A 19,270-nucleotide genomic window follows, 5' to 3' on the forward strand; every position below is an offset into this window, starting at 1 on the left:
ACATGAGCTGAGGCTTTCAGCTGACAATTGTCTCAAGAAATGGAGATAGCTTATAAAGCCCAAACCTGCCAGTACTCTGCGAGTCATCTCGGGTCCCCAGAAAATCAGTTTTGAGGTCCTGTATTTGCCAAAGATACCCCCTAGATAAAGAGATACATGTTTATAGCACTTCAAGGGGGAAAAAAAGCCCAATTGAGACAGGTAATATATTTATCATCACTTTACCAAATGAAACATAAGATGAAGTTGTTGAAGAGTTGATTTTAGTCACAATTTAAATAAGGGAAAGAAAGGAAAAGCATGTAAGATATATTTAGGTCCTTTTTCTTCTAGTAATTTAGAAGTTCGGGGCAGCCCGGGTGGCTCAGCGGTTTAGCGCCGCCTTTGGCCCAGGGTGTGATCCTGGAGACCCAGGATCGAGTCCAGTATCGGGGTCTCTGGATGGAGCCTGCTTCTCCCTCTGCCTGTGTCTGCCTCTCTCTCTCTGTGTGTGTGTCTCTCATGAATAAATAAAATCTTTAAAAAAAAAATTAAAAAAAACAAAAAGAAGTTTGGGATGTGAGAGGTTGGAGCTGTGAGGAGAGAGAATGGAGGCAGTCTCGGCAGGATGGTGGGGAAAGCCTCTTCGTTCCCCAAGACCTGCTTACCCTGGCAACTGTACTCTACTGAATTCACAGCCTATACTCCCTAAGTTATCATGTATCTCTTCTTTCCTAATCCTCAGGTACCTCACTGGCACTTTAATTCCTATCTATATATTATATATTATATATTTATAAATAAAATGTATTCATTAAAAAAACTTTCAAAATCGGCTTATTAAGAAGTAAACATCTGTATTCTGCACTTACTTTTCTCTTTTGACTTTTCAATAAAAGCAATATAGAAACATAAAGCACAACCTTGAAATAGGTTTTTAAAAATGTAACAAAAATATAGATAATAAAATTAACTGGCAAAATTGGTATAGTTTTTCATAATATTTGTAAATAAGCAAGTTCAGTTTGGAAAGATGTCTTCTGAAATTGGGTCAGATTGCCTAGCATTTACCGATAGTTCTGCTTATTTATAAGTGAACCAATCTCCAGAAACACTCTAATAAAACTCTCATTAAAGGAGGGTAACTACAGAGTTGTTGATACTAAAGACCGTTGTTCTAAGTATCTCTGTATTCTGACTTGTCAGTTACAGCTTGTGACTTCTAAAAATAATTAGAAGCACTGGTGACATTTAACAGAGACAAATCCACTGTTTACTGGATATCAACAAACTGAACATTTACTTTCTATCCAGAGTAAAATAACTCATTGGAGGTTGTTGCATAAATCTAACTCCATTGATTTAGGACCAGAAAGAACAACATTTTTCTAAAATGATGAGGTGTTTTAGTTGTTCTTTATGCCAAAGTAATTAGGTCACTGCTTGATTTTTCTCTCTAGAGAAGAAACACCTTGATTTATTTTACACTAATCAGAACTTAAAACTTTGGGTAGAATCAAATGAAACTGAGTACAACAGCTCTTGAAGCATTCCAGAAAAAAAGTTTATAGCAAGTAAGAGTGTTAAGTGGCTCTAAGTTACAGAAAATAATATACAGGGGATCCCTGGGTGGCTCAGCGGTTTGGTGCCTGCCTTTGGCCCAGGGCGCAATCCTGGAGTCCCGGGATCGAGTCCCGCATCGGGCTCCGGGCATGGAGCCTGCTTCTCCCTCTGCCTGTGTCTCTGCCTCTATCTCTGTGTGTCTATCATGAATAAATAAATAAACAAATCTTAAAAAAAAAAAAGGAAAATAATATACAATTAAGATTTCCAAATTAGGGGGTGCGTGGGTGGCTGAGTGGGTTAAGTGCCTTCGGCTAAGTCCATGATCCCAGAGTTCTGGGATTGAGTCCTTACATTGGGCTTCCCTGCTCAGTGGGGAGCCTGCTTCTCCCTCTTCCTGCCATTCCCCCTGCTTGTGCTCTCTTGCTCTGTATCATTTGATCAGAGAAATTGATGGAAAGGGCTGACTCTAAATAAAAAACGAAAAGTACTTCCATGAAGTCTCTGATTTCAGCCAACAAATGGGGTATAATTTTCCCTTTGAGAAAAGCATAAAAAGGCCATCAGGGCAAACCATGACATTTAAAAAGTCTCCAGTGCAAAGGCCTGCTTTTTACCACCACTATTCTTGCACCAACTCTAATACCAGGCATTGGAATGAAACAAATGATTAACAACATAAGCATGTGTGCCATCACCTTAGATTCTGGCTTATTTTATATCACCTGTTTTATATTTGATTATGTCAAATAGTAGCAAAAACTTTTGGCACTTGCAAAATAAATGATTATATAGAAAGGCTGTGAAGACACAAGTCTAGTTTAATGCTTTAAAAATGCCTCATTTTTATAAACCTTACAATACTTTTGGTAATTTTATGAGGGCTGCTAAAATACAAGCTTACACACATACACGCAAAAGTGACTAAAAGTTAGTGGATTTGCTTCTCCCTCTGCCTATGTCTCTGCCTCTCACTTTCTCTCTGTGTGACTATCATAAAAAAAAAAAAAAAAAAAAAAAAAAAAATTAAAAAAAAAAGAAGGGATCCCCGGGTGGCGCAGCGGTTTAGCGCCTGCCTTTGGCCCAGGACGCGATCCTGGAGACCCGGGATCGAATCCCACGTCGGCCTCCCGGTGCATGGAGCCTGCTTCTCCCTCTGCCTATGTCTCTGCCTCTCACTTTCTCTCTGTGTGACTATCATAAATAAAAAAAAAAAAAAAAAAAAAATTTTAAAAGTCAGTGGATTAAGGACTGAATAGACATTATAGTTGCTTGCATAAAAAATTTTAACATTGAGTTTTATTCAGCTAATAAATAATATATATTATAAGTTAACATTAACTAAGAATTTATAATATATAAAACCCTGTTATCATCAGTATAGGTTCCTAATACCTAGAAGATAATAACTTACTGAGGGAGGCATACACAAATATCTAAACTATAAGGCAGATGTTAATAAGTATTGAAAGTACAAAGTCCACAAAAATTATGGGGAAAGGTGAACCTAATTTCAACTAGAGAATTCTTGGATATCCGCTTGGAGAAGGAAGATTTTGAATTGGGAATAATATAAAGGATAGTCTGGAAACAGTAAGGCAATGCTCTGAACACAATGGAAGCAGGGGAAAGGAGGGAAAAGGTAATGACACTATTCACCTGAGAGACGAAGCAGGAACTGCCTCAGGGCTGGCTTCAGGGCTGACCTTATACTAGGTTGATACCTAGTCTCCCGTTTTATCAGGCTTGTTGAGGTTCCTAGCTGTACTTTCAAAGTCTTTGCCTGGCCTTACCCGATCACATCCACCTGCCCTACCAAGCCCTGGGGTAACCCACCACTATGAATTATAGATTCTCCTATCTGCCTGTAGATCCAACCTGATTTAATGGATGAGGAGAAGAGTCTTAGACCAAGTGACTTGCCAGAACTGTTTCCAAAGCCTTTAATGTACTGTCGTTGTCTCTCACAAATAGTAACATTCAAGCTAAATTAATTTTGACTTTAAAGGTTGGAAAAAAGCAATGAGAGATTTCTTTTTTCACAGTTACAGGGGAATAAATTTTGTGAGGGCATTACATGCTATAACTTCCGAAAATGCTAGTTTAAAAAAAAAAAAAAAAGATTCTCTCCTGGCAGCAGTTTATAATATAAACTGCTAGCTTGCCTAAAATTTCAGCACGTATCTGTTCTTCATATTTTAAAATCTAGTGTACAGTGGGAAAATGGCTACATTTAACAGGTTTTCTTTTTCCTCTGAGGCTTGTGATGGCTATCAAATCATTTTGCAAGTAAGTTAAAAGAACCAGATTTAATAAAGACCTCAAGTTTTAACATTCAAACCGGAAAAATGGTATTCTAGTTTAGTGAACTGAAAAATAACCACCAAGCCAACAAATAAATCAAAATGAAAAACCCCGATTCCTATGATAGCAAATGCACAGTGTTTATGTGTCAAGCACTACTCTAGGCAATTTGCATATTTTACAATAACCCCCTGAAGTAGGATGATCATTATTCCTTTTTACATTAGAGGAAACTGAGGCACCAAGAAGCTAAGTAACTTGCCTAAGGTCATGTGGCTAATAATTAACAAAACCAGAGTTCAAACATAGGCAGTCTGGCACCAGACTCCACGCTTTTTATTACTATGTGTTATTTTATATTCTGACTGTCCTTATTTAATAAAATTACGACACTACAAAAGTGAGAAGCATATAACCAAAGTTGTCTTAACTTTTTAAGTATTTTATTTTATTTATTTATTATTTTTTTTCTTTTTAAGTATTTTAAAATGGATTTCCCTACCATCAATTGCCTTATTTGACTTCTACATCCTGTGGTTAAGGCCATGGAGTCTGCCCTGCTGGGGCTCTTTACTACTGCTTTGTGCCCAGCTGCAACAATTCTCCCCTTTATAGGTAGCTGTTGTGAAGAAGAATCATAATATATTTTTTAAAGATTTCATTTATTCATGAGAGACACATAGAGGCAGAGACACAGGCAGAGGGAGAAGCAGGCTCCATGCAGGGAGCCCGATGTGGGACTTGATCCCAGTACTCCGGGATCACGCCCTGAGCTGAAGGCAAACACTCAACCACTGAGCCACCTCGGCATCCGAGAATCATAATTTTTTTCAAGATGATGATTTTTTTTTTTTAGATTTATTTATTTGAGAGAGAGTGGGTGTGTGTGAACAGGGGGAAGGGAGGAAAGAGGGAGAGGGAGAGGGGGAGAGAGGGAGGGAGAAAGAGAATATGAATCTGAAGCAGACTCTGCACTAAGCACGGAGCCCAATGCAGGGCTTGATCTCACAATGGCAAGATCATGACATGAGCAGAAACCAGGAGTTGGACACTCAACTGACTGAGCTACCCAGACGCCCCTCAAGATTATAATTTTTAAGAATGAAACTTGAATGGTACAGGACAGAGTATTTGTTCATAGGGAATATAAATGCATCACTTAGTTGAATTCCTTCCTTATCTACCATCCTCTTTCTGTTCAATAGACATCATAAGGATTGGACAAAAGGTACAATTACAAACCAGAGAGAAAATGAACTTTGGATATTTCCAATGAAACACAATGTTAGTACTTTATGTATACAACATCTTTAAATATTTTATAGCAGGAGTTGTCAATGAAAAGATCTCCACACAAACTGTTTAAAGTAGTTGCCCCTAGGGACGCCTGGGTGGCTCAGTGGTTGAGCCTTCCGCTCAGGTTGTGATCCCTGGGTTCAGGGATCAAGTCTTGTGTCAGGTTACCTACGGGAGCCTGCTTCTCCCTCTGCCTATGTCTCTGTGTCTCTCACGAATAAATAAATAAAATCTTAAAGAATAAATAAATAAAGTTAGTGCCCCTAAAAGGAGGTGGGGGTATGTTGAATAGTTGAATATGTTGAATAGAAAATGACCTTCTATGTTTACTTTAGACTTTTGTTTTTTTTTGTTTTTTGTTTTTTTTTTTTATAGACTTTTGTATTATTTGTTTAAAGAATGTAAACTGCATTACTTTGTAATTAAAACATAAAAAGGAAAATAAAATAAAAACAAAGTTAGGGCATATGTAAAAATTTTAGTTCATTAATTGCCAATAATAATGTTAACCTATGAGTCATTAAAACAAGGATAATCAGAAGGACTTTAACAAATATCTTTTCACATCAATTTTGCCCAAATTTTTAACCACTTTCTGGACAATACCCTGAAGAGAAATTACTTGGTTAAAGGAGATCGTTAAATACAATATATGTGTATGAGAATATTTCGCAGTCATTAAAATGATTTTTTACAAGGAATTCAAAAATGAACTAACACTGGGTGCCTGAGTGGCTCAGTTGCTCAAGTATCTGCCTTTAGCTCAGGTCATGATCTCAGGGTCCTGGGGTAGAGTCCCCTATTGGGTTCCCCGCTCAGTGGGAGTCCGCTCCTCCCTCTCCTTCTACCCCTCTCCCCTGCTCATGCTCACACTTTCTCTTAAATAAATAAAATCTTTAAAAAAAAAAGAACACAAATGTAATGAAAAGACAATACAGAGAACTCTTTAAAGTACAGTATCAACTATCCATCTATCCATTTATCTAGGAAGGCACAGAGGGGAACTCAATTAAATCTTAAGAGTGGCTACCTCTCAGTGGTGGAATTATATAGGTGGACTTAATTTTCTTGTATTTTTCTATATTTTCAAAATCTTCTGTTAATACCCCTTTCTTTAAGAGAGAGAGAGTGTGTGTGCAGTGCGGGAGGCGGAGAGGGCGAGGGAAAGATTCTCAAGCAGGCTCTACACCGAGAATAGAACCCAACAGGGGGGCTGGATCTCACAATCCCTGAGATCACAACCGGCCCAGAAATCAATGGTTCAACGCTTAACCAACTGAGCCACCCAAACATCCTAATAAACACATTTTTTTTCTTTTAATAAGCACATGTTTTTAAAGTTAAATGCTGGGTGCCTGGCTGGCTGAGTTGGTTAAGCTTCTCTGGTTCTTTTTTTTTTTTTTTTTAATTTTTATTTATTTATGAGTCATAGAGAGAGAGAGAGAGAGAGAGGCTGAGACATAGGCAGAGGGAGAAGCAGGCTCCATGCACCGAGAGCCTGACGTGGGATTCGATCCCGGGTCTCCAGGATCACGCCCTGGGCCAAAGGCAGGCGCTAAACCGCTGCGCCACCCAGGGATCCCGCTTCTCTGGTTCTTAATCTCTGCTCAGGCTTTGATCTCAGAATGGGAGTTCAAGTCCCATGTTGGGCTCTGCACTGAACATGGCCTACTCTAAATAACAATAAGCACTGGGTGTCCTACTGCTAGCTTTCATGGCACCCTACTATAACTAATAAATACATTTATCGTACTTTGTTAGTGACTATCTGCATCCTCCACTAGACTCTAACTTTCAAGAGGCCATGAGAGTAGGCCTGTTTCTAACTTGTTCATCTTTTATCAACAGCACCTAAAATAGCACCTGGCTCAGAGAACTACTCAATTAACATTTGCTAAATGAAGAAATATAAAACTATTTTAAGAAAATGATCACGAAGAGTATTTTTTGGAATGTGACTTTCAAAGGCTAAAAAGCAGAGTATATGTTGTAGGACATACTTTAATTTAAAAAAATTTTTTTAAAAAAACCTCTACGTGGTATCTTCTTCAAGTAAAAGTTATAAGCTATCTTACTAGTTTAGTTAAGGGCCTTGTGGCCATAATTCTCTGTGCATAAATGTAAGCTGAGACAATGGCATTGTGAGGTAGACAGGGCAGGTATTCTTTTAACCAAATTTCAAAGGAATTACACGATTTACCCTAAAGAATTCTAGACCAGTGGTTCTTCTAAATATAGTAGTCTAACTTACTATGTTAATCATCTCTTGTTAAATAAAGATGATACTACAGACCAACTACAAGATGGATGAACTTTGAACTGTTTATCTACTAACAGAATTACAGCCATCCACCCAAAGTACCTCTATTTTTGTTCATGTGACCACTAACACGCATGTAGGGAGCAGATGGAGGAGGGTAGTTTGCTGTAATAGGGCAAAGCAGAGCTAACTGCCTCATGAAGGGATCAATGCCATGGCCCTGACCTTAATACACTAGTTTCCCAACTCTCTTTAATTTCAATGGAAACAAACTTTACTGGAATATCAAGAACATTTAGGAAAAGAAGAAAGGGGTTTAACTTCAATGAAAAAAAAAATCTCAAACATAATAGATCTGATTTTCTGTCCCAGGGAAATCTTGATTCATTTAAACCTAAAATAAGTACCCTATTTAATTTAATTAGACCCAGTTAGGTGCTGAAGAGAGTACATCCTTTATCTGCAAAACCTCAAGACTATTACTGTGCAAAAGAGCTAATGTCAGTCTCAAAAATTCAGTACTTAAAATACTTTTATTTTTCAGGGCACCTGGATGGCTCAGTCAGTTAAGTGTCTGCCTTGGGCTCAGGTCATGATCCCAGGGTCCTGGGATCGAGCCCTGCATCAGGCTCCCTGCTCAGTGGGGAGCCGGCTTCTCCCTCTCCCTCTGCCTCTGTCTGCCACTCCTCTGCTTGTGTTTGTGCTGTCAAATAAATTTTTAAAAATAAAAAAAAAAGTTTTATTTTTCATAAAGTCTAGTTTTGTGTGGATTTGAAAACTCATGTTGAAATTGTTGTTTTGGAGTATGGAAGTTCCTCAAAAAGTTGAAAATAGAGCTACTCTATGACCTAGCAATTGCACTACTAGGTATTTACCCCAAAGATACAAACATAGTGATATGAAGGGGCACCTGCACCCCAATGTTTATAGCAGCAATGTCCACAATAGCCAAACCATGGAAAGAGCCCAGTTGTCCACTGGCAGATGAATAAAGAAGATGTGGTTCATATATACAATGGAATACTACTCAGCCATCAAAAAACATGAAATCTTGCCATTTGCAATGATGCGGATAGAAACTAGGGGATATTGTGCTAAATGAAATAAGTCACTCAGACAACCAGAGAAAGACAAGTATCATATGATCTCACTCATGTGGAACTTAAGAAGCAAAACAGAGGATCAGAGGGGAAATTCTAGAGAAAAAAAAAATAAAACAAGATGAAATGAGAGAGAGAGACAAATCAAAAAGACAGTCTTAATCATAGGAAACAAACTGAGGGTCACTGGAGGAGAGGGGGTTGGGGGCTGGGGTAACTGGGGTATGGGCATTAAGGAGAGCACTTGATGTAATGAGCACTGTTTGTTATATAAGACTGATGAATCACTGACCTCTACCTCTGAAACCAATAACACATTATATGTTTTAGTCACTGAATTACGTCATAACTTGGTAACTGAGATAGAAGTACATACCTGATAGCCACTACCTTTCCAGAACTTTTTCATTTCCTTACGTCTCCAAGCAACAATTGAGGCAGTAACAAGTGTGCAAGGAACTAAATAGAGGAGAGCAGGCTGCCCCTTTTTCATCAGCACCAGAACAACAAATGTAAGTATCATGCCAACAGCATAGGCTGTAAAAAGAACACCAATTATCAGTCATTTCTACATGCTACCACAGTTGGATTTTGACCCCCTCACTGAGGTGGTGGTTTTCAAATATTTCTGAGGACATTTTTGCCCTATGACTTTTTTTCTAAGACAGCAATTAGGAGAGACATTCCTCATAGCTTTTTAAAGTTTGGGAACTGGTTAATCATTAATTATTGACAAAGATATAATTCAAGAAAGTCTCCATTAATCTGTCACTGTTAAGGATGTTGAGTTATTGCATATTTCAGATAACTAAAATTTGTACCTGTAGGTACTAGAAATTGCTTTGAAAATCTTCCTCATTTTGATTATATACTTCTTGGGATTCTTCAACAAGTGCATACTAAACATCATCTGATCTTTCCTTAATGACTCAGCATCTCATCATAAACAGAGGATCTCAGAATATTGGAGCTAGTACAGTCTTTATAGACAATCCTGATTTTATAGACAAGGCAATGGAGGACCAGGGAAGTTAAGTGAACTGCCTGAAGTTATACAGCACAGTGAACAGAGAGCCCTCTTATCTGCCTTTGCATTGAGTGTTCTTTTATTCTATCACACTGACTGGTGCTGGACTTTAATACATTAATGCCCTTGTACAGTACCATTCTTAATAGCCTCAAACTGCTTTTCTTATATCTTTATAATTTTTTTCTTTTATCTTTTCACTCACTTAGCTGTTCTTTCTTGTTGTCAAGTACCTATTTCTAGAAATGCCCTTCTCTACTGCTAGCGTAGAGCACTTTTAATTTACTGCATTTAACTCCACTGTGGAATTGAAAATCTTGCTACAACAGTATCTAAATGGCTCTGAAGCAGGCTTCTCACCTAAGAATAAAGAGATTGGTGTATGGACTTTGAGATATCTGTTTGATATGTTTAGAAGTAAAGTATTTTTTGGCTTGCTTCCGGATCTTCTCTGTTCTCAATGAGACAAATAGAAGGTTAAATGACAATTACCTCTGCTGTCTCAAGTGAGATGTTATTGTGCCATAAATTCATTTATATAAATACACTGTTATTCATATAGTATTTTAAGAAAATCTGAATCTATTATCATACAATTTATGGACTACTTATGTGTTAGATGCTCTAAAAGCACTTAAGATATGAAACCTAATGATTTTCTTTTACATACAGATTTTTAAACCTCAGAAACCTTGTGATATAGGTAGAAAAGTATTATTTCTTTTTGATGGAAAAACTTGTCTTACTAATTAATGATGAAGAATTAAATTTCAGGACTTCTTATTTTCAGGCCTCTACCTTTTCCTATAAACAATTCAACATAATAGAAAGACAAAACAAAAATTTACCAATTGTGGAGGAAACATAGTATATAGAAGAAGAACCAGTCTGAACATCAAATCTTCTACAGTATGCAACCAACAGACCTAAAAAACAAAAAACCACCAAATACATTATTTTCTTAAAACAGTAACAGCAATACGAATTCAACTATTAACAATGGCAGCAGTGCCATGCTGCCATTGTACTTATCATTTATTTTTTGCATTGTGAGAACATTAAGGTACCTCAAATATTGGACAAAATTTCATATGATTTTTTTAAAACTTAATGCCATTTTTAAACATTTTCCCAAACCATTAAATAGTCTTTTAAAATATGGTTTTATTAGCTGCTTAATATTCCATGACATGGAGAACATTTTTTTTATATTTCTGTGGTTATCAGTTGTATCTTTCATTTATGATTTTATTGATTTGAGTTCTCTTTTTTCCTTGGTTAGTCTAGCTGAAAGTCTGTCATTTTTGTTTATCTAAAATTAAAAAAAAAATCAACTCTTACTTTTATTCATCTTTTCTACTGTTTTCCTGTTCTCTATTTCTGCTGTATTCTATTATTTCCCTCTTTCTGCTAACTTTGGGCTTAGTTTGTTCTTCTTTTTTTATTTATTTATTTTTTATTTTTTTTAAATTTTTATTTATTTATGATAGTCAGAGAGAGAGAGAGAGAGGCAGAGACACAGGCAGAGGGAGAAGCAGGCCCCATGCACCGGGAGCCCGACGTGGGATTCGATCCCGGGTCTCCAGGATCACGCCCTGGGCCAAAGGCAGGCGCCAAACCGCTGCGCCACCCAGGGATCCCAGTTTGTTCTTCTTTTACCAATTTCTTACATACAAAGTTAGGTCACGGGATGCCTGGGTGGCTCAGTGGTTGAGCCTCTGCCTTTGGCTCAGGGTGTGATCCCAGGGTCCAGGGATTGAGTGCCACATTGGGTTTCCTGTATGAAGCCTGCTTCTCCCTCTGCCTGTGTCTCTGCCTCTCTCTCTGTGTCTCTCATGAATAAATACATTAAATCTTTAAAAAAAAATAAAGTTAGGTTGCTTATCTGCATTTCTATTTTCTTGATGTATGTGCTTATCACTATAAACCTCCCTCTTAAACCGCCTTTGTTGCATCCTGTAAGTTTTGGAATGTTGTTTCTCATTTTTCTTAAAATATTTTTAAATTTCTTTTATTTATTTTTAAAATATTTTATTTATTTATGAGAGACACACAGAGAGAGGCAGAGACACAGGCAGAGGGAGAAGCAGGCTCCCCACAAGGAGCCCAATGTGGGACTCAATCCCGGATCCCGAGATCACGCCCTGAGCTGAAGGCAGACGCTCAACCACTGAGCCACCCAGGCACCCTTAAATTTCTCTTTTAATATTTTCTTTGATGCGTTGTTTTTTCAAAACTATTTTGTTTAATTTCTACATACTTGTGAATTTTCCAATTTTCCTCCTGTTACTGATTTCTAGTTTCACACCATTGTGGTCAGAAAATATACTTTGGTATATATATAATTTCAATTTTCTTAAATTTGGTAAGATTTGCTCTGTGGCCTAACGTGATCTATCCTAGAAAATGAACTAAGAGAGTTGCTACACTGGACTTTGCACGCCAACTCACAAGGCTGAGCTGTTGGCTTCTCTCTAGCTGGCTTTACTATGTAAATGAAAGGGCTTATGCAGAAGAGCCCATACTTTTTACCCCTTTACAGGCAGTTAGTACTGAGAGAGTGAAGGACAAACTCTCAGCTGATTAAGAAACACTAGTAATTACTTCTATGCTATATTATTCCTTGCCTGGGATTGAGTTTATTGTATAGGTAGCCCGGTGAGAAAAATGCAGCTGTCAGAGAAGATACACCATATGCTGTATTTTTTGTGTGTTATAATGCCCTACAAGCTGGTGTTCTATTATGTTTCCCTTAATCATGACCTTGCCTGGTATCCCTAAACCACCTTCTGAACACATAACTATTATTTTAAAATAGAAGTAATAGAAACTGCAATATATTTGGTATTATTAAATTCAACTTTTAAAGGGTTTTGTTATATACTTTCTTGGGCAAGTAGGTCAAACTGATCCTAGGTGCTTTCTCTAAGACACTTATGAGCCAGGGGAGATAGACTTTGGTTGTTACCATTTGGGCTTTATCTTCTACCCCTTGAAATGCTTTTTTTTCTATTTTCGTCACTGATCCCAGCTCTAGCAATAACCATAAATGGTTAATACAGAACAAGTAACTTTTAATAGATACTAAGCATTTGGCAATTTTAAACTATCAGTATATTTTACTGAAATTGTTACAAACAATTGCTTACCTGGTACAATAATATCCCCAAAACCCAGTATTGAAACTGGCATGAGGCACACACTCATTACTGAGAAATAGGCCAGCTTTGGCACCCTGATGACTACTGGCAACTGTAATTATGAAAAAAAAAAAAAAAAAAAAAAAAGGCACCAATAAATCTCTTAGAAATTTTTACACATATCTCTTAGAAAGGGAAGGATTGATATTAGAGTAATTGTTTTAACATTTTTAGAAGAATTTGAAATCAGAGAACATAAATTACACACTTATATACTCTGAATGCATAGAAAGCTTGAAAGAAATAGATATACAGTTTTGGAAAAATGAAACCCAACACACATGAGGGTTAACAGAATTAATCCAGTATTCCCACATCTAACCTTTTTTTTTTCCTTTTCTTTCTTTCTTTCTTTTTTTTTTTTTTTTTGTCTTTATACCAAAAATAGGACTCAGGTCTTGAAATATATATATATACATATACTTTTTTAAAATCTGGATTTCTTTCTCCCAAAGAAGAATCTTGTCTCAGAGGGTATGATTTAAAGTCCAATGAACATATCTGAAATACAATCCTTACTTTCTCATGGGGAGCTGAGGGTTGAGCAGTGGCTTCCACCAAGTTTCCATCATTCTAGGATGAAACCCAAGTCAATAGGTATTTAATAATTTAGAATAACTAAGAAAAGGGCTATATTTTGTGAGAAATAAAGTTTTACAATACCTTAACATGCACTATATGACCAATGTATTACACGGGAAGGCAAAATTATTAACTGGACACACATATATACATTGGTGGCCATTTCTGTTTAATTGCCATCCCTACCTTTTCATTATTTCCAAAAGGTCCAGCTGCAAGTTCAACCATGATACTCTCGCCATTCTAAAATTGAGGAGGAAGATGAAAGAAAGAAATTGTCCAATCATTTAAAGAGAATGATCTATCAGTATTCAAGAATGATTTGACCCTATGGCTAATGGCCTACAGAAAACTAATGAAAAACAGGCTGCAGACAGCCCTTTATCCTTAAAAAAAAAAAAAAAAAAAGTTTAGCAGAAACTGAAGCCGTCTAAAACAAAATTCACCAAGCACAATGCTTCATTCTATTAGAGTTCAACAATGATCATTAACTAGCAGATAAACCACACACATATTATTCAAGTGAAGCTCTGGGCACTGATCTGTACTGACAACAAATAGCTAGCATTTTTAATAGACTATAAATTTTAAGTGCTTATAATCACATTATGTCATGTACCATGTGTCCTTAGTCATTTTTAGCAATAACAGTGAATAGAGACAAAAGAAATACTAAAATCTTTTTGTATTTAGATTTATATAAATACTGGTAACTTTATTTGAATAAAAATACATTTGACCTTCTGGCTATTCACATAATAACAAAGAAGTCACACTTGCAAAGACCCAGCCCTAAAGAACTTGAGAAGCTTCTATAGCCTGTCTCCTGTCCAGTTTTGGCCCTGCCAGCCTTTTAGGTCTCAATCAAAACATAACCTTAGCTGATTTTCATTGTGTCTGGCTAAGGTCTTTTTATGGGGGCTATGTGAGGAGTCCTTTAATAATTCGTTCCTGACATATAAGACTGTTGTGAAGGAGAAACATTTTGATATAGCAAAATGAAGACTGCATGAGCACCCACCTATACTTTACATTACGATGAATATATCACCAAACAGATAGTGGGAAGATCAAAAAAATGCTGAATTTGAAGAGAATTTGATCAAGTAACTATAATATTTTCCATGTGGGTGGGGAGCATAGGAAAAATCACTTTAGTGTTTTTAAAAGGACTTCACTGATATCTGAGCTGAGCGGAAAGGATATAATCTCTAGCTACAGAAATATTTCCCTCATGTTATGCTTCAGGTTACAGAAGGGTTAAGTCACAGGAGTTTAGGAAAACAGACTAATATTAAATACAAGTCCTTATTTAATTTCCAGATATAGTTCATTTTGGTTCATTTTCTAATTGTTATTTAAAACACTTAAGTGAAGGCTGTCACTGACATTCTCTCCTACATTCAGGTATCTGAGCAACTACTATTTGCAATATACTATACCAAGTTACAGGAGTGGAAGGAAAAAAGAAATGAAGACAGATATGTGGGTTTTGTTTGTTTACAGAGAGAAATTGAGAGTGGGGCTGGGGGAAGAGGAGCAGAGGGAGAGGGAGAGAGAGAGGGAGAGAGAATCCCAAGCAGGCTTCATGCCCAGTGTTGAGCTCAAAACCGGGCTTGATCTCACAACTCTTTGAGAGTTGGACAGTTAACTGACTGAACCACCCAGGTACCCTTGAATATAGGTTCTTATTGCCCATACTCTTGTGGCCACCTGCTCTGCTTATTCGTTAAGACTCTGCTAACACCAGAGCTGAAAGACTGTTTAACGTGTTCAATGTTTAATCCTTAAAGTTTTCAATTAAAAAAAACCCAAATCAGAAATTACATATTTGATTTTCATTTTGAGTTACTTACTAAAGCAAGTTACCTTAATAAAAACAAGCCAGACTGAGAAGGTGTTAAAGTAAATCTATACTGGTGAACTCCAAAAAGCACTTCTAATCTTTTTTTACCAGATCACAGTACTAGAAATCACATTCCTAGTCAGTGGCAACAAATATAGGAAAAAAAGAAGATGATAAATTCTCTAGACAGAGAAGAAAGAGGCCTCGAAGGCATCTTTATTATTATTATGCTTTATCTTTTTTTTTATTTAAAAAAAATTTTTTTTAATTTATTTAAGATAGTCACACAGAGAGAGAGAAAGAGAGGCAGAGACATAGGCAGAGGGAGAAGCAGGCTCCATGCACCGGGAGCCCGACGTGGGATTCGATCCCGGGTCTCCAGGATCATGCCCTGGGCCAAAGGCAGGCGCCAAACCGCTGTGCCATCCAGGGATCCCTATCCTTTATCTTTAAAAATCTGAAACTTTTTATGTGTAGGGAATGTAAATAGTTTGCTGACAGACACAGTTAGCATTTATAAAGTGATACGAGTCTTTAAAAGGAGGGGCACCTGGGTGGCTCAGTTGGTTAAGCATCTGACTCGATTTTGGCTCAGGACATGATCTTAAGCGTGCCCTGAGTACAGAGCCTGCTTACAATCCTTGTTCTGTTCTCTCTCTCTGAAAAAAAATTAACAACAAAAAAAACTGAATGGAAAAAAAATTTAAAGGGTTTAGTTACAGTTCATATCGACATGCCCTGTGTAATATATGTGCCATATGTTATGACTATCTGCTGACTTATGAGAATGACTTTGTATAGAGAATGCTTTACTTTCATTATGAGACCCCTTTGGAGTGACAGAAACATTTTTTTTTTTTGATCCAAACAAATTGACACAAGCTGGGATGGCTTTAGATAGAAAGCTTTCATTAACCAACATTTTTTTGTGATAATCCATAATACTAATTCTATGCTTTAAAAAGTTTACTTTTGCTCAACAAAGTCAATGACTCAAATGGCTCATCATTAAGGCACAAAAAAGTGTTAGTAAAATGGTCTGGTTAGCTGCAATTTGGGGCACTTAACTACATTACCTACTTGCATTTTATTTTATTTTTTTAAAGATTTTATTTATTCATGAGAGAGAGAGAGAGAGAAAGAGAGAGAGAGGCAGAGATACAGGCAGAGGGAGAAGCAGGCTCCATGCAGGGAGCCCGATGTGGGACTCGATCCCGGGACTCCAGGATCAAGCCCTGGGCCGAAGGCAGGCGCTAAACTGCTGAGCCACCCAGGGATGCCCCTTGCATTTTAATTTTAGCTCCCTAAGGGGGCACATCTTTGTGCGCCAAGTTTATGCCATTATAGAAAATACTAAAAGTGCAGAGTTTTACAATGATTTCCCAAATGGTAGGGGCAAAAGAAGAGATAAATAACTAATGGGAGTGGCCTGGGCGGCTCTGTCAGTTAAACAGCTGCCTTTGGCTCAGGTCATAATCCTGGGGTCCTGGGATTGAACCCCATGTTGGATTCTTCACTCAGCAGGGAGTCTGCTGCTTCTCTCTCCCTCTGCCTGCCAATACCCCCTGCTTGTGCTCTCTCCGCACCCCCATCCATCTAATAAATAAAATCTTTATTTTTATTTTAAAAGATTTTATTTATTTATTCATGAGAGACACAGAGAGAGAGAGAGGCAGAGACACAGGCAGAGGGAGAAGCAGGCTCCACGCAGGGAGCCCGATGAGGGAATCGATCCTGGAACTCCAGAATCACGCCCTGGGCCGAAGGCAGGAGCTAAACTGCTGAGCCACCCAGGGATCCCTAATAAATAAAATCTTAAAAAAAAAAAAAAAAGAACTAATGGGAAAAGTGTAGTGATTATAATATCAAATACTGAATACTTGAGAATGACAAAGGATAGAGAGATGATATAAAGTTACAAAATGAGACTCAACATGATATGGGGAAAGCAGGAGAATTGAGCAATAAAATACTCATGAAATGGGAATAGGGGGCACCTGGGTGGCTCAGTAGTTAAGTGTCTGCCTTCAGCTCAGGGCGTGATCCCGGAGTCTGGGTTGAGTCCCTGCATGGAGCCTGCTTCTCCCTCTGCCTGTGTCTCTGCCTCTCTTTCTCTCTCTCTCTCTGTCTCTCATGAATAAATAAATACAAATCTTAAAAAAAAAAAAAAAAAAAAGAAAGAGAGATGGGAATAGGGACAAGTAGAAAAACTGGGCAAATAATGAAGGACTATCACACTCATCCAATACCTCTCTCTTATTCTGGGAACAGCATCACCATTTTATGGAAAAGCTAGTGGCAGAGCTGGGGATAGGTGAATCAGGAGCTGTCAGCTGCCAAGATTATAATATCATAGAAAAAGCCAGTCTGGCGCAACAAACAAAATGGACAGAAGTGGAAAGAGAGAGTATGCACCCTGGGTCTAGTTTCTTCTGAGACCAGCTCCATCTTGGCCTCTATTCAGAGGTTGGATAGAAGGGACCTTTGTGGTATAGAAAGGTTAGATTGGGTTCTGTCAGTTCCAACCAGGAGAATTCTACTGATGGAAGAGAGAGGCTGGAATGCTAGCAATATTCCCTCACAGGATGGATTAGGAACTCGAAGCACAAAGTGCTGAGTGACTTGCTAGGGTAACAAAGTTACAGAGCTACACTTCAGGTCTTCAGACTTCTGGTGTGGAGCAGTTTCTGCCTCAAACTAGGGGTACAGAAATCAAAGTGGCAATGACGCATTTTCATTCTTTTTGCTGCTTATATTATCTATAGCAAATTTTTATTGTTTTATAATAAGAAAAATTACTTTAAAATGGGTATGAAGAAAATTTATACTCTCATGATCCGCCAGGAGACATTTTTCATTTAGCAGAATGATTTAAAGGCTTAAATAATCCTCTATGAAAAGGCCAACTTCAATGACAATTTTCAAAAGAGAATCAGCACTCACTTAATGGTAAACACTTAGAAAATTAGTAATCTAAGAGCAGGTTTAAACTTCTCTTCTAGCATGTTTCTCATGGATTTCAAAAATATCATACCTTTGTGATGAATGGTGTTATGAAAACAAAAAACACATCATAGAGGAGGAGAAGGCCTAGAAGTATCACACATGACTGTTGAAAAAAAGAAAAAAATTAAAGGTCAAACTTCCATCTAAATTAAGAGATCATAAAAAAAATGATAATAAATAAATTAAGAGCTCATATTGCTTTGCAAGTATAAATAAACATGTGAAATTACATTTGAACACTATTTTTTTAAAGGCATTTAATAGTATTACTATTTATAGTTTTATTCTACAAGTCACATTAACAATTTTATCTGCTTTATCCCATTCTTTAATTTCTTTTCCTTTAAAAAAATTTTATTCTAATTTTTAAAATTTAAATTCAATTAATATATAATGTATTATGGTTTCAGAGGTAGAGATCAGTGATTCATTAGTCTTATATAATATCCAGTGCTCATTACATCACATGTTCTCCTTAATGTCCATCAGAAAGAATCACTAAATCAAAGAAATGTTCTTTGTTGATATTTTGTCTATAAGGATTTCATGAATTTGGCAGATTATATAAATGATTAAAAAAATATTTCAGCTAGCAAATCAGTGGTTAGTTAGGCCTGGTGATTGGGACTAATTGCAAAAGGGCAGGAGAAAGCTTTTGAAGTGATGAGAAGTCTTCTATAATTGATCAGGATGGCGGCTACAAAGTTATTCATTTGTAAAACTTCAATAAACTGTACACTTAAAATGGATGCATTTTGTTACAAGTAAATTATACTTGAATAAAGTTGTTTTAAAAGAAAAAATTATTTTAACTAGCCAAGCAGTCTACTTTACCTTGAAGTTGGGTAACTTCAGTGTTTTAATTAAATTCAGACAGAAAGCAATCCCCAAGATATCCTGCAAAATCCAAGCCCACCTAAAATCAAAAGAAGTTATTCTATTGGTTTATGTAGTTATTCTTAAATGGGACTTTTCAAAGAAATAGATCACTAAAGTAGTATCATTCATTTGCTAGGATTTGACTATTTGATTATTAAGCAGCAATTATAATGACAAAAAAACTTCTCATACTCTCTGTATTTATTAATTTACTATCCTACTAGAATA

General features: G+C 36.9%; 1 protein-coding gene across 8 annotated transcripts in view; it reads right to left on the reverse strand.

Moving 5' to 3' along the window:
* The window catches only part of SPPL2A (signal peptide peptidase like 2A), a 57,483-nt gene that overhangs the window by 4,228 nt on the left and 33,985 nt on the right, over positions 1–19,270 (reverse strand). For 4 of the 8 annotated variants that reach the window (XM_049104090.1, XM_049104089.1, XM_025472805.3 and 1 more), the window contains 7 exons: positions 18,998–19,079; positions 18,192–18,266; positions 13,498–13,554; positions 13,249–13,302; positions 12,679–12,781; positions 10,378–10,455; positions 8,879–9,039 (listed from right to left, as the gene is read on the reverse strand). In XM_049104090.1, the coding sequence (XP_048960047.1) occupies positions 8,879–9,039; positions 10,378–10,455; positions 12,679–12,781; positions 13,249–13,302; positions 13,498–13,554; positions 18,192–18,266; positions 18,998–19,079 (610 nt within the window). Of the gene's footprint in view, positions 1–65; positions 141–8,878; positions 9,040–10,377; positions 10,456–12,678; positions 12,782–13,248; positions 13,303–13,497; positions 13,555–18,191; positions 18,267–18,997; positions 19,080–19,270 lie in introns of all 8 variants that reach the window. The other 4 variants (XM_035708780.2, XM_025472807.3, XM_049104088.1 and 1 more) reach the window with 2 other exon arrangements.

Source organism: Canis lupus, chromosome 30, assembly GCF_003254725.2.
Source record: "Canis lupus dingo isolate Sandy chromosome 30, ASM325472v2, whole genome shotgun sequence".
Lineage (NCBI taxonomy): Eukaryota > Metazoa > Chordata > Mammalia > Carnivora > Canidae > Canis > Canis lupus.